Source organism: Centrocercus urophasianus, unplaced genomic scaffold, assembly GCF_019232065.1.
Source record: "Centrocercus urophasianus isolate 14NV4802_14NV808 unplaced genomic scaffold, USGS_Curo_1.0 seq_25, whole genome shotgun sequence".
Lineage (NCBI taxonomy): Eukaryota > Metazoa > Chordata > Aves > Galliformes > Phasianidae > Centrocercus > Centrocercus urophasianus.
The window spans coordinates 17,738,717-17,761,117 of NW_024884811.1; the positions used below are offsets into that span (position 1 = coordinate 17,738,717).

General features: G+C 45.5%; 1 protein-coding gene across 1 annotated transcript in view; it reads left to right on the top strand.

Moving 5' to 3' along the window:
• The window catches only part of LOC122164198 (myosin-IIIb-like), a 27,012-nt gene extending 5,745 nt beyond the window's left edge, over window positions 1-21,267 (top strand). Inside the window, exons 5-30 of the mRNA XM_042826007.1 lie at window positions 470-572; window positions 1,010-1,166; window positions 1,492-1,594; window positions 1,796-1,924; window positions 2,919-3,027; window positions 4,213-4,329; window positions 4,706-4,806; window positions 5,231-5,317; window positions 5,490-5,555; window positions 5,863-5,976; window positions 6,497-6,608; window positions 9,264-9,310; window positions 9,590-9,652; window positions 9,944-10,063; window positions 10,965-11,050; window positions 11,295-11,342; window positions 12,872-12,919; window positions 13,101-13,192; window positions 13,854-13,985; window positions 14,525-14,649; window positions 15,264-15,463; window positions 17,439-17,528; window positions 18,192-18,357; window positions 18,702-19,010; window positions 19,293-19,375; window positions 20,501-21,267. Coding sequence (XP_042681941.1) covers window positions 470-572; window positions 1,010-1,166; window positions 1,492-1,594; window positions 1,796-1,924; window positions 2,919-3,027; window positions 4,213-4,329; window positions 4,706-4,806; window positions 5,231-5,317; window positions 5,490-5,555; window positions 5,863-5,976; window positions 6,497-6,608; window positions 9,264-9,310; window positions 9,590-9,652; window positions 9,944-10,063; window positions 10,965-11,050; window positions 11,295-11,342; window positions 12,872-12,919; window positions 13,101-13,192; window positions 13,854-13,985; window positions 14,525-14,649; window positions 15,264-15,463; window positions 17,439-17,528; window positions 18,192-18,357; window positions 18,702-19,010; window positions 19,293-19,337 — 2,769 coding nt within the window. The 3' untranslated portion in view covers window positions 19,338-19,375; window positions 20,501-21,267. The remainder of the gene's footprint in view (window positions 1-469; window positions 573-1,009; window positions 1,167-1,491; window positions 1,595-1,795; window positions 1,925-2,918; window positions 3,028-4,212; window positions 4,330-4,705; window positions 4,807-5,230; window positions 5,318-5,489; window positions 5,556-5,862; window positions 5,977-6,496; window positions 6,609-9,263; window positions 9,311-9,589; window positions 9,653-9,943; window positions 10,064-10,964; window positions 11,051-11,294; window positions 11,343-12,871; window positions 12,920-13,100; window positions 13,193-13,853; window positions 13,986-14,524; window positions 14,650-15,263; window positions 15,464-17,438; window positions 17,529-18,191; window positions 18,358-18,701; window positions 19,011-19,292; window positions 19,376-20,500) is intronic.
• Window positions 21,268-22,401: the final 1,134 nt, after the last annotated feature.

A 22,401-nucleotide genomic window follows, 5' to 3' on the forward strand; every position in this document is an offset into this window, starting at 1 on the left:
TTTTATTATCCTTATTCTTTCTAAATATGCCATTTTGTATTTTTACGTTCTAATATAAAAAAAAAAAAAATAAAAAAAAAACTCAAAAAAAAAAAAAAAAAAAAGTAAAAAAAAAAAACGAGTGTCATGTGTATTGGCTTATTGTTGGTTAGCAGACAAATAATCTGGTGGTGCCATACCAGATTCCTGGGAAAGTCTGTTATACCAACATTACCTTAACAAATGAGTTGACAGTCCATCACTTTTTGTGATTATTTACAGTAATTTCTGCTTAGTTTTTGTCACATTTGCCTCTTGCAGACTTTTTTTTCCCAGAATATGATAAAACACACATTTTTGAGTGTTCATGGAGTGTTTCCTGTTCCATCAGAATGTTAAGCAGAAAATGCTAAAGCTAACCCTTTCCAAACAAGTTGGATTGGATCGCTTAGTTTGAAGAATGCCTTTTCTGTCTGTATACGTCTTGTAGGTAAACCCATTGCTTGAAGCTTTTGGCAATGCCCAGACTGTGATGAATGACAACAGCAGCCGCTTTGGAAAATACATACAGCTGCGTTTCCAGAACAATACAGGTAAAGTCAAGGGCAGTTGAGGGAGTGGACTGAGTAGCTGGAACTTAAGGAGGGTAAAATTTTGTTACTTGATTCTTTGTGGAAAGGGTGTGCGTGTGAAGAAAATTCTATAGCAGCCACAGCTTTGAGATGAGACCTGGGTTTGAATGATGTGGGAGTAAGGGAAGAATACTGGGGTGATGATGCAGGGGAGATATCAGCAATGGTCAGTGGTGTCTGATGACTCTGTTGTGATTAAAGGAGGTGAGTAGATATCTTTGAGAACATGGGAAGCATGGAGGAGCCCATGTCCAGTGTGTTGGGCAGCCCAGAGAAGTTGTATGCAAGACTTGTCTCAGGCAACTCCATGCTTCTTTCAGTAGTGCAGAGATGTGGGCAGCTCAGTCAACTTCATGTCTCCTTGTGCAAAATACACCCTGTTACCTCCTTGTGTGCAGTGCGAGGTGCCAAGCTGAGTGAGTATCTGCTGGAGAAGTCACGAGTGGTGCAACAAGATACTGGCGAGAGGAATTTTCATATCTTCTACTACATGTTTGCTGGACTGTCTTCAGAGCAAAAGGAGATGTATGGATTATTGGATCCTTCACTCTATAGGTACTTCAAAGTCAGATCTTGGTTTAGTCTTTGTGATGGGGAGTGGAAGGGAAAGTAGTGAAATGGAGCCTACAGTTGTGCCATTGGGGATGGAGCCTGGTACAGGTAAATAAAATAAAGGAAGCTGAAGTGGGATCTGAATGGGTGTTTATAAAGAGATCTTACAAGTCATCATGAAAGCTGATAGATCTGGATCTCTTCTGTGTTGCATTACCTCAGAAAAGATTTTTATTTCTTTCAGATCTCAGCCGTCGCTGATCTGCTTTATTTGGAGTAGAACTGAATTGCTGCACTGATTTTGTTATGATTTTGTATACTTTCTCAGGTACATAAGCAAATGGTTTGGTACGGAGGATGTATCTCAGCACTGGAAGCAGAAATACCAGGAGGTGTGCAATGCCCTTGACATGGTGGGCTTCCAAGAGCAGGTCAGTTCTGGGATTGCTTTGTTTATACCTGAATTTTCCATCTTGCTTCCAAAACACTTGAATTTGTTACACTTTGTGTACAGCTAGAGCTTTTCCCACAGGCTGCCCATGCCTTTCCTTCACCTTTTCTCCTTCTAGGGTCTCCACGTTTTGTATTTTACATACTAATACATTTTCAGTCACCCCTCATGTGTGTTTTAGGAACAAGTGGATATGCAGGCAATCCTGGCTGGTGTGTTGTCACTGGGCAATGTGACCTTCGTGCCTCAGGAGAGCAGTGGGTCTCTAAAAGTGAGTGAAAGCTCACAGGGGTGGCTGAAGGCTGCAGCGGTGAGTCACGGTTTTGCAGTGTGTCCCTCTCATTGCCTTGTGTTCACTGCCATTGGTACCCAAAGAAACACTTCCCAGGTTCTCTTTCTCGTCTAGACGAGGGTTTTGCATCTGGAGATATTACACATGCCTTGTTGACTTCACACAGTGCAAACGTTTTAAAATCAGATTCCATGTTTCACTAAGTGTGGTACCTTGGAGAAATTTGGATATGTGGTATCTGAACACTGGCTTTGTGTATCTATGTAAATCCTGTCCAAGGATGACACCTTAACTGCAGTCACTTTTGTTGATAATCTTGAATTAAGTTTTCTACTATTTTTACATGAAATTATCAGATTAAAAAGCATATATTCCCTAGGCCTATCTGATCTTTAGTATATGAGATGGATGCATTATAGTGCTTTACTAACAGCACAGAAAAAATATTTTTGCTTTCTCTATGTCTTTTTATTTTGATCTGTTAGAAATTCCAGCACCCTTGGTTTTGTGTTTCATCTCTTCATCTGTGTTCCTCCTACAGCATACCTGAATTAACCACATGCATCTGTTCAGCAGCCAACTTCTTTTTGTCTTTGTTTTTAAAATCTGCTTCTTGGTTTTTGCCTACAGAAGGGGGAATTCCTGTTAAAGTAATTACTGGAGAGTTCAACAGCATCTGAGTTCCCTTTGTTCCCTTTGTTTTCTTGTGGGTTCACATGGCTGATCTCTGTGCACAGTCACCTTGGTGTGGTGCTATTCCATAAGTCATTCAGCCAGGACTGATGTAGCACGTAAATAAGGTGACAGGTGGCACCACTGGGAGATCCAAAAGGAAAGTATTCAGAAAATGATCTTACACCCTGGTTAAGATAATGTGCATCTCAGAGCATGTGTCTGACTCTGGTTCTGCAAGATGCATCCCCTTACACTGGGTCGGTAATGATATAGATACAATCCTCACATATAGAACAAGGATTCGTTATTGCCTCCTGATCTGTTTTCCCTTTCCCAGGGTCAGTTTGGAGTGCAGGAGGATGAATTGTTGAAATGCCTCGTTTGCACAATGTCAGTGACCCGGGGAGAGCAGATACAGCGTTTTCACACCCAGCAGCAGGCAGAAGGTAAGAAACATAATGAATCACAGATGTGCATGGACACCCATCAAACAACTCTGGGTCATTCGTTCAAGCCAGCACATGTGCAACTTCTTAGGAACAAGAATGTCTGTCTGTGCCACTTCCTTCTTCTGCTTGCACAGAGGCAAGCTTATCTGCTTGGTCTCTTACTAACAGCTGGGATCATGAATGCTGACCTCCCTTTGTTTGATCCCAAAGAGACTGCAGAGATTAAGTGGGAGACCAAGGAATTATCGTTACTTTCTCCCTCAAATCTAGACTAGAAGATAAATGTAGGTGTTTGTACAAAAGAGGGAAAGGCTACTGCTGCACAGTTTTGGCAGTGTGCAGAGCTTTAGAATGTTGCTGGAGAGAGAGAGAATCGGTAAGATAGCACAATATCAGAGAAGTCAAATGAAAGGGAAGTGTGGTAAGTGTGTTATTTTCCTTTCAATAAAAAAAACTAACAAGAAAATAATTTTCCCAACAAGATTCAGTTGAAATACAAGATGTTTTTTTAAAAAGAAACACTAAATGCCAGTACTTCAGATTATTGCTTAAAACAAGTTGGAAAGGCAAAACTGGAAACAGAATTATTTAGTTCTGCTTCTCGAATATCTTTCTTGCTTATATCTAGACAATAGCATAAGCATCTCTCATCAGTAGGTACATGTTGAGTTGGTCAGCAAATTTTTCATCAATAGCATCCTCCTCTTGCACGCACTATTTTCGGTGTTAGCTATTGGATTAAAAAGAAGTTCAATTGTTTGCTGCAGAACCATTTGATTTTCTAAGAACAAGATGGAGCTTCTGGGTCATTTAGCAGGACTGTACTAATTTAACTGCCAGAGAAGAAAGCAAGTCTGGATATTCTGAAAAGTGGAGGGACTTTTTGGGAAGTTAGGTTTTGTTTCTGTTTTGGATAGTCTCAAAAATACCTTAGTATGCCATATTTGGTCTTGTAGAAAGATAATGAAAACTTTTGAACGGAAGAGCTCTGTATGAGCTCTCGACCAATGGACAGCAGCAGCTTGCAGGGGGCAGGGGTGATCAGACACACCTAATGTTGATATTTAAGGTAGTTTTTAGAACTCAAGACCTTGTAGAAGGGAATATATTGAGACAACTTTGGTGCTGTGGTCTCTACCTTCCTCGGAGCCCTTCAGTGCATCGCTTGTTCTCTCCATGCAGATGCTCGGGACTCCATTGCCAAGGTGGCATATGGCCGAGTATTTGGCTGGATTGTTTGCAAGATCAATGAACTGCTGGCTGAGAATGTGGATCCTGAAGTAGAGCTGAGGGAGATAGGTGAGTTCTGCCTGCGTTGCTCCTTCATCTGATCTCAAGTGCCATGGCAAAGGAATGCACAGTTTCACGGAGTTGCATAAGGGACACGACCGTGCTGGAGAGACTAATGAGCGGCATTAAATCTGTGTGGCAGCAGAAAGTGCTGGCAATTAGCTGATCTGAAACAAATGTGAGGCTGAAGTTCTAGGACGTGCTGACTCTGCAGAGGAGCTGGAGATTGGAGTGGATTGATCTGAATTGATCTTCCAAGAGAAGTTATGGGAGGGGTGTCACTAGCTACTTGGCCAGGGGCTCACGTGCCATAACAGGAGTGTGATGGGATATTCAGCTGTGTGGTGAGATCTGCAGGCTCTTGTGCTCATTTTCATTCTTTCAGGTATCTTGGATATTTTTGGGTTTGAAAACTTTGCAGTGAATCGTTTTGAACAGCTCTGCATAAATTTGGCCAATGAGCAGCTTCAGCACTTCTTCAACCATGTAAGTCTGTTGTGGATTATCTCATCTTGTGTGGCAGGGAAAATAGAGCACTGAGCTACCTAGAACATAAAGAACTCGTTGGAAAGCAAATCGGTTGACTGGAAGGACAGAAATGGTAATGGGCAAAGCAGGGTAAAAAGTGGCAGTGACCTTTACTGCCATTGCAAAAGAACCATCAATGAAAGTATAAGGGTTAAGCAATGACCTGAGTTGGCAATGTAGGGACACATACTCTGAGAAGTGTTCCTGCTCTATGCAGCAGCAGCTGCTCACAGGCTATAGGAGAGCATGCAGAACAGCAGTTTCATTTTTAGTGATGCTGTAAGAGAGTCATGCCTGTGCCCTCAACTCAGGCTCAGAGAGATTTTCAAAGTTATCTAACTAAGTTTGCTGGGGGCTTAAACCTCTGTTTGCTCTGTCTCAGCACATTTTCCAGATGGAGCAGGATGCCTATAGGGCAGAAGAGCTGCCCTGGGAAACCATCACCTTCAGCAACAATGAACCTGTTCTGGTGAGTGAGAGTTGAGAGAAGAGAGTTGCTCCGCTCAGCCAAGGGAGCAGTGTTGCTCTTTCCATCACTGGGAAGAGATGCATTGGGAAAATGCTGCTTAAAGGGTGGTACAAATAAGAGTGGGTAAACTGCTCAGCTTTGGATACATGTAATGTTTCTCCTTTCCCTACAGAATCTGCTCCTGGCCAAGCCACTTGGGCTGCTGTCTCTTCTGGATGAACAGAGTGCATTCCCTCAGGTGTGGGACAGGGAGAATGATGTGGGGGAAGTAGCAATAAATCTGCAGACTGCAGAGAAAATTGTTATGTTGATGTGTGACTATAAAGAGCAGGATGAACAAAGGAGTCCTCATGTGGCTGATGAGGCAGGACAGACAAATCCCAGACGGACTGTCGATGTTGGGATCTCTGTGGAGTGTCAGAGGATGCAGCGTGAAGCTGTTCCACAGCCAAGGCCGCTTCCAATACTGTACTTTCCTTCCATGTGCTCTGATCATGTCTCTGTTGCAGCCCTGTAATTTGGTTATAAAATCTGCTTTCTTGCAGGCAACTGATAAGACTTTTGTGGATAAACTAAACAGCAGTTTTAAAGGGAATATATACTTCCAGCCAGGCCGAGGACGTGTTTTGGGCTTCAGCATCATTCACTATGCTGGGAAGGTATGTACTGTTTGCTAAAAGAATGTTGTTGTAATGTTTGTAGGAGAGGGAAGATGTGTTGCTTGACGAACAAGGCTTTGAAGTTAAGGCATCTATTTTTTTGACAGTTATATAACAAAAATATTGCGTTCCCTGGGAGCTGTCTCCTAGGACTTCCTGGGAGCTCATTGGAAGGTATAGAAAAAGGACCTCTGAAGAATGTGGGACTTCCTCTGGGAAGCATGTGGTATTAGAGGAATCTGTCACACTGATCAGCGGCCTTTTGATGCACTGATCTTAAAATAGTCCTTTTTAAAATAAAAGTCCTATATCACAGCCCCAGAAGGGATTCTGTTGGCTTTGTCTTTACCTATTGAGATCCAGAGTACTGCAGTTACAATTTTATTGTAAACACTGTGCATTTACAGAATTTACCTTCCAAGACACTACATTCGGATTTACAGTTTTTCCTGTCAGGCTGTGGAGATGGCTTTCACCTCAAGCTTGTGAGCACTTTGTGATTCTCTGCCTTTTCTCCTAGGTACAATACACTGCTGGTGGCTTTCTAGAGAAGAACAGAGACACGTTGCCAGCCAATGTCCGTGGGCTCTTCATCAACAGCATCACCCCCTTGCTCAGCCTGCTGTTCACTGGCAAGTCCCTCTGTTATATTGGGGCATCCTACGTGAACTGGGGCCCTCCCCAGCAAAAGCTAAGGGTGGGGATAAGGCATGAGTACTACAAACATTTTTCCAACTTGACAGCCTCTAGGAAGGCTGCAGCCTGTGGGGTGGGATATAAAGTGCCGTGAACTGTTCTGTTCCCCACGGTACATGTGCATGGTAGCAAGAATATCCGTCAGAGCTGTTCCTCCTGTGGAATTGGGAAAACACTGCATGTGCATAGTTCTGATCACAAGCCTAACCATTCTTACACACACTAATTACAGAGATCCAGGTCTTGTTTGTTTGCTATATTTTGCTTTAAAGTGTTGTCTGAATGCCCCTAGAGCTCCGGCAGGCTGTTCCGTGCCCACCGCCCTCTGGTGCAGAGCCTTTCCCCACCCCCGGCCCTCCCCTGGCGCAGCTCCATGCCGTTCCCTGGGCCTGTCGCTGTCACACAGAACAGAGCTCAGCGCTGCCCTCCGCTCCTTGAGGAGCTGCAGCCGCCATCAGGCTCCCCTCAGCTCCTCCGCTCTGTGCCCAGCACATGCAGGGCCCTCAGCCATCCCTCACACATCTTGCCCTCCAGACCCTTTCCACCTTTGCAGCTCTCCTCTGGGTTCTCTCTGTTTTATATCCTTGTTAAGTCCAAGCCACATTCTGGGATTTACAAGTAACTGATGAATTCCATATCTATTCTGCACTATGTTTTGCAGTTCTGCTCGTGTTTCTTAGAATCAGTGAATTACTTAAGTTGGAAGGGACCTTAAAGCCCACACAGTTCCACCTCCTGCCATGGTCTGGTTGCTCCCACCAGCTCAGGCTGCCAGGGCCCCATTCCAACCCACTGAGCACCTCCAGAGATGGGGCACCACAGCTCTCTGGACAGTAGTGCCAGCGCCTCACCGCCCTCTGAGTGAAGATCCTCTCCTTAAGTCTAACTTAAATCTCCTCTCTTTTAGTTTAAAACCATTGTCCCTTTGCCCTATCAGTGGTAGACCATGTAAAAAATCACCTCCTCTTTATTATTGGTGTAGGGAACCTGCTTTGGCAGGGGGGTTGGACTCAGTGACCTCTGGAGGTCCCTTCCGACCCCTACAATTCTGTGATTCTGTGATTAGCTCCCTTCAAGTACAGGAGGGTTGCAGTGAGGTACCCTGGAGCCTTCTCTTCTCCAGGCTGAACACTCCCAGCTCCACCAGCCTTAGAATCATAGAATCACAAGAATCACAAGGTTGGAAACAACCTATAAGATCATCTAGTCCAACTGTCTCCCCATCACCATTGCCACCACAAGCACTAAACCACGTCATGCAGCACGTCGTCCAGATGCCTCTTGAACACTGCCGGGGACGGCGACTCCACCACCTCCCTGGGCAGCCATTGCAGTGCCTGACCACTCTCTGAGAGAAAAAGTTCTTCTTTATGTCCAACCTAAACCTCCTCTGATACAACTTGCGGCCATTTCCTTGGGTCCTGCTCGTTGCCTGGGAGAAGAGGCCAGATCCCTCTTCACCACAGCCTCCCTTCAGGAAGTTGTACAGTGCATTGAGGTCTCACCTGAGCCTCCTCTTCTCCAGACTGAACAATCCCAGCTCCCTCAGCCGCTCCTCATAAGGTTTGTGCTCCAGACCCCTCACCAGTTTTGTTTCCAGTTTCTCTGCACGCTCCAGGACCTCAACATCTTTCCTGTAGTGAGGAGCCCAAAACTGAACACAGCACTCGAGGTGCAGCCTCACCAGAGCTGAGTAGAGGGGGATGATCACCTCCCTGCTCCTGCTGGCCACACCATTTCTAATGCAGGCCAGGATGCTCTTGGCCCTCTTGTCCTTTCTGCATAGGAGAGATGCTCAGTGCCTGTGAGCATTTTAGTGGCCCTCCTCTGCACTACTCCAACAGCTCCACATTTTCCACTTGTTGGAGATGACTACCTTTCATGAGTATGTTTCTCCGTTGCCACCCCCACACTGTTACTGGAGAAACACAGCCCCGTCTCAGCTCTTTCTGAAAGCTGGTAAACATCAGAGAGAATCTGCTCAGTGCATTCCTGTTCTGCGGTTGTGTAGTTCCCACCGACGGGCTCTAGGTGGCACTGCGGAACAGAGCGGTTGGACAAGTTGACCTGCTGCGGTCCTTCCCGATTTCAGTCATTCTGTGATTGACATGACACCATGGCATCGACGGTACGCCGCACCGTCATTTGATCCTTCCGAAAATTCAGCCTCCCTGAATTTTTCATCTTATCACTGAATTAATTTTGAGTTACTTTGTTTTGTATAATCTCCCACATTGATTGTGCGTTGGTGAGCTTTCCACTTTCTACCTGTACTGTTTCCTACATTGTTAGGTGCCTACTCCGGATGATCTTTGTTTTGAAGTTCACTTAATGTTGCTCAGTAACCCACCTGTCTTGTCTTTTCCATGACAGAAAATAATGTTTCTTGGATTGCATGCTTAATATATTTGCATCTTTTTCCCTCACTCTTTAGCTCGTTCCTTATATTTCCAAATGCTGAAACCTAAAGTAATGTCTGTGATTTAGTGTGTGTGGGGAAATTTGTGCTTGAAGTAAGCTTTGAATGTTTTGGAATGGTTGACTGTGGGCAAAGCTAGATACAAAATTAACGCCTGTCTCTGTTCTTCCAGCCACTATCTCCAGAACAGGGACACTGATGCCTCATATGAAAACCAAGGTATCGTGCTTGAGGCCCATGTGGCAGTTGATAAATTATGACATAGGTGCCTGATTTTTACTATTTGAAAAAATGGTTCAAAACAAGAGCAGGCAGCAATTGGCTGATAACAGGAGCAGGCGGCAGTCTGATTGTTTTGTACACTGTCTTCCGCTTGCCTCTATTGCAGTGTTTCTTTTACCTTCCCACCCCTGAAATCTACTTTCTCTTCGTCTGCAATCAACATAGCAATCAGTGACTCCTTCCAGAGATGATCATTTTGTTTGGGTTTGGTTTCAGATTGTACCAGGAGCAGACAAGTTCAACAGCACACGAAAGCAGTCTGCTGGAGCTCAGTTCCGGGTAAAGTATTGATGCCCTGCACTGCCCTTTGAGGTATATGCTGCATTATTTATTTGAGAGCTTGCCAGTCACTGGCTAAAGTATCCAGCTTGTAGAAGGGCTTTATTTTTGGGTGCCAGGCGCAGCCTGTAAGGGTGGTCTGGCTGTTGCTGAAGCCTGAACTGTTGCTGTTTCAGGAGTCTGAGTTAGTGGCATGGGAAGGAAGGCAGCTTTTAGCTGCAGAGTATTGCACTCGGAAGTCTGGCAGTGCTTTGGTACGCTGGGCTTCTGATCTTTCTCTGCTCTAACCAGCATTCCCTGATGGTGCTCATGGAGAGGATGTATTCTGCCAACCCACATTTCGTGCGCTGTATAAAGCCTAACAGCCAGAAGCAGCCAGGTGTTGTGGACAGCCAGATGTTGCTGCAGCAGGTAAAGAAAAGCAGTTTTCTTTGCAGGTACTTTTGCCAGGTCTCAGTAGGAAGTGAATCTAAGGCAGGGAAGGAATGGATTTAAGGTTCAGAGCCTTCTGAAAAGTAGTGGAGCTCATTGGAAGTTTGCTGGTCTGATTCTTCCCTTGTAGGATTAAGCGTGGGCACACCTTCTATGCATGTAGAGGTTCTGAGCATTTAAGGTTTTACTGTGACACAGATTGCTATGTCCAGGTTTTACAGTCTTAGTTCTCCCCCATTCATATTAATTTCATATTCATGAATGTAATGAGAGCTGCTTGTCAGGTACTAGCATCCGTCTTCTCATCTCTGATGTGGGGACTGGTATGGACAGTACCTCTCAGGGCAGCTCTGAACGGAAGCCAAGAAGCTTTGAGAGGATCTGATGTGTGCTGATACAAGTGTCTCTGGGTATTGTGTCAGGTCTGATATCCAGGCCCTTAAAGAATACTGAAAATAGTTAGAAGAGTTCAGAACACTTTGTGGCCTGTATCATATATAAACATATAAGAAAAGATAGGATAAAGAGGGAAGTGGATCTGTGTGCATCAGAGTACATCTTTGTACAGGTTTGGAAGTGGAAGGCTGTCCTACGGACAAGTAAGTAGTGCCCACGTGTGAAGTAGTGCCCATGGCTGGCAGGTGAAGTTATTTGGATGTTGTGGTTTCCAGCTTTCAACTAGAGGTGGTTAATCAACAGAGTTTCAGGATGTGGTGAATTCAGACTTTAATTAAGGAAATACTTTCAGAAACTTTTTTCTTTTTTTTTTTTTTTTAACCTAGAGAGGTTTGGGCAGGAGAGGGACAAACTCATGTCCTAATGACTGTTCTGGCCTTTGTATGTTTATTTCTCTAATCCTGTCTTTGTGGTGCTGCTCCAGCTCCGATACAATGGACTGCTGGAGACTATCCGGATCCGAAGAGATGGTTTCTCTTGGAGACCATTGTTTGAGGAATTTGCTGAAAGGTATCTTAAAGCCTCTGAATGTTCCTATTAGATACTGTTAGGGAAACAACGCTGGTAAACTGAAATAGGCGGGGAGTAAAACTACTTCTGTAAAGTTTGCATACCTGAGATGACGAGGTTGTTTGCTGTGGGAACCCTGGTGGGAAAGACTGATTTGTTATTGTTTGCTGTGGGCTTGACATGGATCAGCTCAGTACATCAAGGATGTGGCTCTTACCTAGCTGACTTCATTTGTTTTTCGCAGATATGGAATTCTTCTAATTAAACCAGATGTTTCCTTGACAAAAGGAAGGTAAGAGCTCTTCCTTTGTTATGTGTTATCCAGTTTGTTCTACAGAGACTCTGGTTCTCAGGAAAGAATAGCAAACTGACTAGAGGCAACAAAATGGGGATGCATTTTTGTGTTGACAGGGAACACAAATGCCTAGACAAAAAAAGTTAATGTTTAAAAGTTTGCTATGATGAATGAAATATTCCTTCAATTGCTCTGCAGCAATTCAATTCAGTGTTAAAGTGCTGAAGAAGGAGGACGGGCTAAGGGGTTTAAAGTCTGGAGTTACAGTATTGGCCAGGGGTGTCCCTTGAACTCAGTATGATAAGACTCAGCACAGTTGCCAGTTGCCTTTCTAGATTTTTTTTCGGATTGTCTCACAGGGGAAGAAAGTAAAGGCAGTGCTGACTAAGCAGCCAGCACTTGGGTATCACCAAGCTAAAAACATTACATTTGGCCCAAGAATGTTTATATGTGTATTGGCACAACATACTCACAGCACTTCAGAAATCTGTCCCTTCCAAATGTAAATGTCCCTCAGCTGCACAGTCTTATCCTATTAGGTTTTTAATTCCTGCAGGTAGGGCAGCACTTCACACCTCCTGACCTTCACTGTCCTGCTTCCTTCTTCCTGCCACAGTTAATTGTGATAATGACAATGAAGCACGTAAGACAGCCAACTGATTTTTTTGTTTGTTTTTTTTGGTCTCTTAAGGAAAGGATTTGAATGTTGTTCTGGGAAAGTTCTTTCCTGGCAGCAGCCTCTCCAGTCCTCACACAGATGCCTTGAAGTTATTGATGATACTAAATTGCTAAGAACTGCAAACCCAAGTGAGAATCAGAAGGAATCTCATGAACAAGATGGAGATGAGGTAGAGAGGCAGGCAGCACGATGTGTTTTCAGATACAAAAATCATAGGATGCAATTATGAAAAAATTACCTTGAATGTAGTTCCTTGTTATCCTGAATGTAGCTCAGCAGAAGTTGGCTGAAATCACAGGATAGCTATTTCTGTTTTGCTGTGCAGGACACTTGCAAAAAGTGTCACTGCGGTTTCACAGCCTAGGTTTGCAGGCAGAGGAAGGAAGCTGCTTGACAGAGCTGGAGTATTGTGTGGAATCTTTCTGCATGGCCCAGGTTTTATCACAAAAGCTTGCAAAATGAAACTGGAATTAAAAAATAGACTTTCTCTAAGAAGTCTTGCCTTGCTGAGCCTGTAAATTCTGTACTTTGAAATTACATGGAAATGAAATGAGGAAGAATAGTTCTGAGAATAAGACAGGCTCTGCAGAATTGCCTCTGAGAAAGCAGAACAAAGTCTATTTCTGAGTCCTGCTTTGATGTTCCCGAATGGAACCTTCTCCTAGCTATACCCCAAGGAGCTCTATAGATTGAGAGGCAGTTGGTGTGATCAAGTGGCAGGGAACGGAGAATGCTGCGCAGAAACATGGAGGCACTTTCCTCCCCTTTGATATGCCTAAAAACACAGCCACCTAGCGTTCATTATGTGCAGAAAATGGTTTTTTTTCAATTTCTTTCTCTCTTTCAGCTGCTTGGAGATACTGCAAAGTACAGACCTGACGGGCTGGATATGCGGGTAGGTGTGAATCATTCTTGCTGGCAGTGCAGTCCTGAACTGCAGAGACATTATACCTATAAACTGTTACGTGGTTGCCTTCAGGGAGAACTTTATGGCTGTGGGCTGTCCAAAGGATGATTGAATACAAGCTTAAACAAACAGAGTATTTCTGTACTTTTCTCTCTTTCCAACCTCATAGAAAGTCACGACTTTTCTTTAAATACTGGCACCAGGATCAGCTGGCAAAATATGTGGAGCAACTGGAAAGAGCAGCAGTTGTTATACAGAAAGGTGAGCACTGAAGCAGGACAGTCCCCTCAACTGTGGTCTCATATTAGAGTAAAGAAAAATTTTTGTCCAGTCAGTGATTCAGTCTGACTGCCACATGCTGTTCTCTGTTCTTGTCTCTCAGGAAGACAGGTGAGTAGTGTCCACAGCAGAATGAGAAGGGTGCTTCTTTCAACTGGTGTTCTTTAGTACCTGGTAAAGTAGGCAATATAATGTGATGTCTCTAACTTTTCTGGTGAATCTCATGAACTGGCACCAAGGAAATCCTGTCTCCTGAATAGAAGAGCTTTGCTTTTATTGAGCAGTGTTTGAAGGATACCAAGTAAATAGATGGCTAAAAGTGGCTCTTCTGTGTGACTGTTTTTTGGCATCTTGCACTTTGGCACTAGAGATGAGAGCTTAGATTTGTAACTTGTTGCTTGTTTTTTTTGTTTGTTTGTTTTTTTTAAGTCTGCAATCTGACTGCTTGAAAGATTAGAGGACAATTCTCACACAGCTTGGAGTATTTACAGCAGAGGGGCTACACTGCTCTTTGTTTCTGTTCTTCAAGTGTTGAGGGTTTTGTGCTGGGTGAAGGAATATTTTCGAGTGTGCTTCCACCAGGGAGTGGCAGAAACATGATTATCGCTGTTTTTTTTCCTAACCGCCACTCTTCCTTGAACAGTTTTCAGGAGATTCCGATGCAGGAGAACCTATCTGAATCTGGTGGCTGAGCTGAGAGCTCAGGCACAGCGGCAAGAGGAGGAGGCAGAAAGAGAAAGATGTCAACAACTGGCAATGGAAGCAGAGGCCCAGAGTGAGTCTCCTTCCCCTCCCACTGCCACCTGCATGGCCACCTTGTAAGCTTGTTGTAAGCTCCAGGTGATGATGCCCTGTCTTTGGCTCTTGTGGGGCTGGTGCAGTGGGCGGAAAGGTGCTGACGTTTCTGCCTCTTGAAAATGAGACTTACTGGGGAGCTGAATTTGCATGGTAAAGGTCATTTGCCTAGCTGTGTTGGGAGGAAAGCCTAACTGTGCCCTTGCACTCCATACAGAAGAACTTTGATCATGGCTGTATGCCTGGATGTAGGCTTCCTAATGGTATGCAGTGTGGGAGCTGATGGTGATTATGAGGCTCTTTGCCTCTTTTTGCCCCTTCCCAGACCTTGGCTAAGGAGAGATGGGAAAGGATTGAGCTTCACAAACTTGTGTTCTTGATTCTCTCTCTTCCTAACATTTGTTGTCTATGCTGAAAAGACAAAGTCTTTCCTCTCCTACAAGGGTGACAGCATACCTGGGGGGATTGATCTCACAGATCTTGGATTGCAGCTTTCATCTACTTCTTCCCTATTTGCAGAACGAATCTCCCTCCCAGTCCCTGTGCCACGGAAGAGACGCCCGCTGCCTTGTCCCCGTCCTCAGACTGCACCTGATATGCTGTCGCAGCCACCTGTGCCACGGCCACGCAGCAAGCTAACAGAGGTATTGGCTCTGCTTGGGGGTCTCTTATCCAGGTGTGCTGGTTCCCTGCTGCTTCCAACTTCTGCACACACCTGTTCTACTGAAGAATGTTGTCTTGCTAGTTATCGGAAGTTAAAGTCCCTTTCTAATGTCATTAATTAAAAAGCATGGTGAGGGCAAGAATAAAGATATGAGTCAGGTGGTTGGCAGTGGTACCCAGTGACAAAGCAAAGAGTAATAGGTACAAAGTGGAGCACAGAAAGTTCCATACAGACGTGAGAAAAATCCTCTTTACTGTGAGGGTGACAAAGCACTGAAACAGGCTGCCCAGAGAGGTTGTGGAGTTCCCTTCTCTGAAGAAATTCAGTACCTGTATGGACACTTTTCTGTGCAATGTACTCTAGGGAACCTTCTTTAGCAGGGGTATGGAATAGATGATCTCCAGAGGTCCCTTCCAAACCCTACCTGATTATCTGACTCTGTGACCTGCGAGGAACTGAGAGCAGTGTCTGGTAATTTGTGACTGATCTTTTCTTAAGCCACTGAAGAATGGGATCTACCACAGTGATTGCTTCAGAGTGTCCCTGCCTCTGATCTTGCTTTCATTGCTGCCTTCCCCTTCTCCTCGTTTTCAGTTCACTCCTTTTGATAACTTCCTGCACCTTTCGGGGCCTTGCCCTGTTATGGGGGCAGAGGAACAGACAGGAGAAGAGGCAAAAATGAAACAACTCAAGAGAGGAGCAACTCTCCGCTGGTTCAGAGAGACACAAGCCCAGAAAGTCGTGCAGGATGATGGGGCTTTTCCAAGCTGGCTGCATGGGATGATCAGCCGAAGGTGAGTATTCTGCACGCTCTGGTCACAGCTTGGGCTGTGGCAGGCAGGTAGAAGCTGCTCTTTCCTTAGGAAGGATGCGTAGGTTGGATTGCCCTGGATTTGCTTCCTTAAGGAATGGGAATGGCATGCAAAACCTTTCACTTTTACACTGTGAACTTCAGACCATCAAAAGTAAGTGTGAAGTTCCTTATGAAAGGATGCAACTGGTGGAACTTTACATGGCTCTAAGGAAGGACTGTAGGAACCCATAGGAAATTAACTGTGAGTTCCTAAACGCTGATCAAGTGCAGGAAACGGAGTCTGGGAAAGTTCTTGAGGAAATACACGTTTGGCATCTTCTAGACTATTTGCATAGACATGATATTGAATGAAGGTGGACTTTTGGTCTAACTCATTATGACCTCATGCCTCTCAGTTTAGGTGAAATTGCAGAAGAATACAGAATTTAGTATTCGTTATTTTTAAAAGTGTTAAGAGGGATTTTAGTGAATACCTGGTGGCAAGAGGCACCAGAGCCCCTAGGTGTGGAAATAAAAGGCATTTTGTTGATATTTTTTGTCATCTAAGGAAAGTGCAGTGTAGGTGAAATTTCACATACCTTTAGGCTGAGAGACAATTCCATGTCCTCCTACCTTCTTGGAGAAGAGATGACTGCAAATTCTCACATTTTTTTGAGAAAACCCTTATTTAAATGCCTGAAATTCTGCTACTGAGAACTCACATTTTACTATCTTGGCCAAGCCAAGCACTATTGCTTTCCAGGCATTGTGACAGCCAGAGAAGTGCTAATTACAGTAGTGATGAGATAGGAGCAAGGCTGTGGAGCTAGACAGGATAGATGTCAGAGTTTCTAGCTAGTTTTCTGTGAGTGCAAATTCATCCGGGTTCTTACCAACTGCAAGTGTCCCTTATTTAGGGAAACTTCAGTAGTGGTTCTGGTGCCAAATGTGCCTGTCATTTGGGCACTTTTGTCATCTTTTTTCTGTTTGTAACTTTTTTATCTTATGACCAAAGGAGTCTTGCAGCTTTATTAGATCACAAGTTGCTGTACTTTGCTGGCCTGTCAGTGTGAACATTGTTCAGAAACATCACATAGCATGTTAGCTGTGTAAAGGACACTGGCAGTAGCTGACATCTCTTTAGTATCTGCCTTTTTTTCAATGGATAATTAACAAGGCCCTCGCCTGTGTAACTGGTTTTGTCTACAGAGTCAAGAATGCATGGAAACAATTAGTGCATGGGGGACTAAATTGTCGGAGTTCAACTATAGGCTAGAGACAAGTACTTCACAGTGGAAGACACAGCAGGTTCTTTGCCTGCAAATCCTTCCCAAAAACACCGAGGTTTTAAATTCTTACTAACTGATGCTTCATGCTGCTGGATTTAAGTCTCTGTGCAGTAGTATAACAAGTAACAGAGCAATCAGAGCAGTCTCAAATTGCATTGGTGATTTACAGTCACCTTTAACGTAGAGCACAAAGTAGTGCTTTGTCCTTTGGGCAGAGAGGGAGAAGACTTCTTTCCAGCAGGAAGTAGAGAGCCAGTGCTATAATCTCACTTGGTATTTTTCCAAGGCAGGAGTTTACCTTATGCTAGGCGCCACTAACCCATGACTTCTTCCATCAACCCTCAAACCTCAGAATTGCCCACGTGCCTAACCTCCTCATCTCAGCAATGCTTTGTTATGTGCTCTGTGCTAGGAAGTTGTTGCTATTGCACTCAGCAGGCTGCTGGAGCAGGTTTGGAGCAGCACTGCTTGGAAGGGCTTTGTCTGAGAATGCTCCATCTTCTGAGCGTGCTACGGTATCCCTGAACCAGCAGGCCAGAGTTTGGAAACCTCTAGCTGGGAACTCTGGCAGATGCTGGCTGCCCTGTGGATGAGGAACACTGCAATGGTAGCAAATTAGATAGACTGGGAACTTCTGCACAGAGGCAGCTGCGCACTTTCTGCTGAAAAATTCTTTCCTGCTTTCAGGGAAGCTGAAAACTTGCTGATTGACAAGCCTTTGGGTTGCTTCCTTGTTCGGATCAGCCAGAGCCGACCAGGCTACACCCTGACCTACAGGTAATAAACCTTGTGGAGAAGGAATATAAAGGTCCTAAACTGAGCTGTTCACGGATAGAGGAACAGCTCCATAGCATTCTATGGAGAAGAATCTGCTTAGCATGATGCTCAGTATCTCCTGTTGTGGGTGCCTCAGTCTGGAGTAGCAGACAGGAGGCTTGCAGTCTGTCTTCTGCCAGAAACTGTGGGTGCACTGTTGCTGCTCCAGAGCATGCAGGGTGCAGGTCTTACTTTGGGTGAGAGGGAAAACCAGTTAGAAGAAACAGTGACTGAAGCACAGGAGATGAGAGGAGGGCCACAGAGAAGCAGTCAGAATATGCTGCAAGGTCGTGATGGTAATACAGCCTCAGGCAACAGGTGGTGTGGAGTTGTAATGTGGGCAATGAGCCTGGGAAGCAGTACAGTCTGCTGCTGGGGTTTGGATCCTGTTGCTTGGGTTCTCCAGCCCATCACTGACTTTGGGGAAATCGCTGCTCTTCCAGCAAATGATAGCACAGTGTGTGACAATCCTGCATAGAGTGTCTCCTGCATCATTGCAGTGTTTGTTACTGTAGCTTCTGATCACACTTAGGCTCTAAAGACAAGTGTAGAAAGTGATGACTGAGCCTTGGAGAGAGACTGTGGCCCCCTGCCATGACTATTTCTGCCTGTCTGTCTGCCCAGAGGTGAAGGCCGCTGCAGGCACTACATGATAGAGATGCAGCCCAATGCACGCTATGTGATCCTGGGGGAAGACCGGGCCCATGCCTCACTCACTGAACTGGTGCGGTATCACCAGACTGTGGGCATCCAGCCCTTCATGGAGATACTGACTGTTCCCTGTGGGCAGGTGAGTGGTGAGGATCTCCAGCAGGGAAAGGGGCATGGACCGTGCACTAAGCTAAGAAAGTCCCTGCTGCACTGTCTCTGCTCTGAGATCCTGCTGGAGGTATCCAATTTTAGCCAACCAGCTTGGCCTCTTCCGCATACACCAGCAAACATAAGCAGCTGGGTGCTGAGGAGTGAGGGCATCTGAAGCAGTGCCTGTGGATGGATGATACCCCCTGCCTCAAGCTGATCACAGCTGTTCACTGATGAGTTTTCATCAGAGCTGTGCTGCTGGGGCTGCGTTATGCAGTGGCTGCAGATGTTACATCTGCAAGCCACTGCCGAATCCATTCTTCTTTCCCTCAGAAAAGCAGTGAGAGTCTGGATTATGAAGCCCTGGAGTGCCTCACACTGACACACTCCTCGAGCACACAGGAGAGCCTTCCCAAGGAGCAGCCCTGTCCTCCAGGACCTCCCACTGGCAAGTCCACTCTGCAGGCAGAAGCAGATACGATTCTCAGACCACTATGGTTCAGGAGGACCAAAAATTACCAAGAGCAACAGAGCCTGGACAAAGGCAGAAAAAAGCAAAAGTCAACCAAGGAGGGAGACAACCAGCGGGCTTTTCCTCGCCTTCATTCTTCCATACACACGGCAATGCAAGAAATCCAGAAAGTGAGCGAGAGTGTCATAGCTCCAGCACATACAGCTACTGTGGGACGTGTGAAGCTGACCTGTCTGGTGGCAGGAAAGAGGAGGGTTCCACAAATAGTGCTCCTGGGTCACAGGTGTTATTCAGTGGCCTTGAGATAAAGACTGTGTTCACTGAAATTGCTAGGCTGAGGGAGAGCCTGGCTCATTGACATGCCTAAAGAGATGACCACAGCACGAGGGGCTAAGATGCAGGTAGCAACCCACTTCATGTTCCCCTAACACCGTCTCTTCTTCTTTCTGCAGTCCTCTTCTGCTTCCTTGAATGGCTCCTGTACAGAGCTGCAGTAAAGCCCTCCACGTTGAGGATGTACAGCCTATGGGACAAGGTAAGACGAGACTACACACAGAAGGACAGACAGCACCTGCAGCTTCCCCAGAAAATGGAGAGCTACAGGGCTCTTTCCTGTCCTACAGAATCCACATAGAGCATCTCCTGGCCACCAACCATTTAAAAGCAGAACAAGAAAAACAGGGCAACTGCTAGCATTTGTTCCAGAGCTGCAGAGACCAATGGCAGAGGGAGATCAGGAAAAATGGGAACAATCCAAATTAGTTTGGGCTCCCAGTACCTCTGGTACATGGTGTGCTTTCAGTACAATAACAAAGCTGCTGGAGGGAGCCCACAGTGTGATAGAGGCTGCAGTCAAAAGGCTTGTGGCTGGATGGGGTACTATCAGAAAGCATGTCTGCACAGTGCAGTACTCAGCTACAATGGCTTAATGTTGTAGAGAGAGGCATGTATCAGAAGCAGATGCTGCATGGAGAGCCCAGGGGGTATCAGAGGCAGTGAACCAAAGGGAAGGCTGAGAACATAAAAAAAGACTTTAAGCAAAGGTTTTAAAGGAGGTCTCCACAGCTGTAGACATATCTGGTTCCTGAAACTCTGATAAACTGGGCAAGTTAAAGGATTATGTGAAAGAGGTCCAGGAAGGTCCTTCTGACAGCTGGTTATGTGTTAATTTTTGGAGCATGGAATGGATGCTCAGCTCTCTCTTGCTGCCAGTGGGCTCTGCTCCTGCCCTATTTATTTGCTGAAGCCCGGAGGAAGCAGCCTTTGTGCTATTATGCACTTCTGGAGAAACAGAGATTTGTAACAGATCGGTGTGAAAGAGGTCAAACAAGCTGTTGGCTACTGACTCATTGTGGGACTCAGCCCTGCACAGGTTTGCCAGAGCTTCCTGTGTGGTTCAGCTCACAGAAATTCATGAGCTGCTCACAGCAAAGGTTTTTAGCTGGGATCAATCTAGTCTTACTCTTGGTGCCTGAGAAAGGCCTATCCCCAAAATATTTGACTCAATTGCTTCATTCTTTTATTTGAGTATTAATGTCCCCAGAATGGCCTGAGATGAGGTGGAAACAGGAAACTATGCAGATGCATGGATGATTGCAAGCATGTTGGATTGGGATGTCCCTGTGTCCTGCACTGAGTTGTGTTTCCCGACTTTTTGCAGGTCAGAGTGGCTCAGCCACATCCTCTTCCAGTGTTGCTGAGCCTTGCACAGCTGGGTGATTATATGCAGACATACAGCAGCCTTTTTTACTGCACGTTTTTTGCTGCACTCTGCTGGGACTTTGCCTTTGGACAGGACTCCTGCAGAAGTGAATGTTCTTCAACACTTGGATGGTCTCAGCGGCTGAGACTGCAGTACATGGACCATCCAGGCAAAGGGGATAAGATGGGAACAGTCACACTCTGCACAGATTCACAGTGCCTCACGGCCTGTGCATCATTACTTTAACAGACCCCCTCACCTGTTAACAGTCACAAACTGGATATTGCAATAATGTGTTCACTCACAGCTACCTCTACTGATTTCCTATCTGTTTCTGTTCATGTTTTTTCTGTTTTCTGTTTTCTTTTATGGTTCTATGTATCTGCTGCCCTGGGTGCTAAGGGAAGCTGGGCTTGAGTGGTAAGGAATGAAAGTTCTGCGTCCATTTTGTTGAATGCAGCAGTATTTGAACATGAACTGACACGAGACCAGATCTGTGTGCACATGGAATTTCCTGCCCACTGTCATCCTGGCTTGCTGCCTCCCACCCCTCCACCAGAGCACAAGTGAGCTCTTCTTCTGCAAGCATGGGAAGCATTACGAGTTTGGGCTGCAGAATATGCTTCTTTACACTGAGGGGAAAGAGCTTGGGAAGTTGTAGAGCAGTGCTTCTTGTTATGTGTTTTCTATCTTTAAAAAAAAATCTCTTAATGTTCTTACAAAAAGCTCTGTGTTTTCTTTGTGCCTGTTACCTACAGTCAGTTTCACCATGAACTGCAAAGGAAGAACAGCCAACAGCTCCTGTGAATGGTAAATACAGGATCTTCTTAGGAGAGTAATTGGCAGCAGGGCTTCACCTCTGAGTTGTTCAGAGTCAACCTGTCCATGCCTGCATAAGGACATGGATGGTAGCTGAGATACAGGGCTATTTCTAAATGCTGGCACCAGGGAGTTTTCTTCTCATGTGCTAGTGGCAGGGTCCTAGCAAAGGCTCTGCATTGCCTCTTCTGGGACATAAAGGCAGGTGACAGACATAACATTGTCACTTGAGTCTATGCCAGGTGGCATACCTGCAGCTCCTCAGGCGGACCTTTGCTTCAGATTGCCTGCCAGACCCCTGGCATTTCCAGAGCAGGGCTGTCCTGCACTGATCTAGCCTACAGCAATGCAGCTGCCAGCTAACCAGGGAATGGAGTTGTGCAGTTTGTTTTTTTGTTAGGAGAAGCAGTGTTAATAAGCAAGCTGCTTGCTACCCACAGTTGCTGGAGTGACCTAGGCAAAAGATATAGCCCATGGAGCTGCATTAGGGAAAGCTACCATGGATGTTTACTTTCTCCCTTGTGCCATGCACTGCTTAGGTCTGTGGTTTAAAGAAGGGACAGTAGGGTTAAGAGGCTTGACTGTGTTATCACTGCAGATTACTTCTGAACAAGCAAACTGGGAGAAGATAAAGGCTGGTTGACCAGTAATGCTGGTCCAAAACTGGCAACAGTAATCTCCCCCCATGTCACTTCACTTCTTTGTGTGTCCTTCAGGCAAGAGCACCCTGCATATCCCTGTGCACAAGAGGATATTCGAAGTGCATAGCCTGCTGCAGCCTCGCTGGGTCAAGAGTCCTACCTCATCCTTGTTACACAGGCTCAATCTGCAGCCACAGAAGCTTCTTCATGTTGCAGGGGTTCTAGTGGCTCTGCCTTTAACCGCGGGACTATTTCTCTTCCCCGTGCTCTCAGCAGATATTAGCTCTATGGTGCAGTGGTCACAAGGGAGCGCTGCTGGGAATGTGTTGGAAGCGGTGGTTCTTTCAGCCTGATGTCCTGGCTCTTCCCAGCACAGCCTTGCAGCATTAACACACCCTT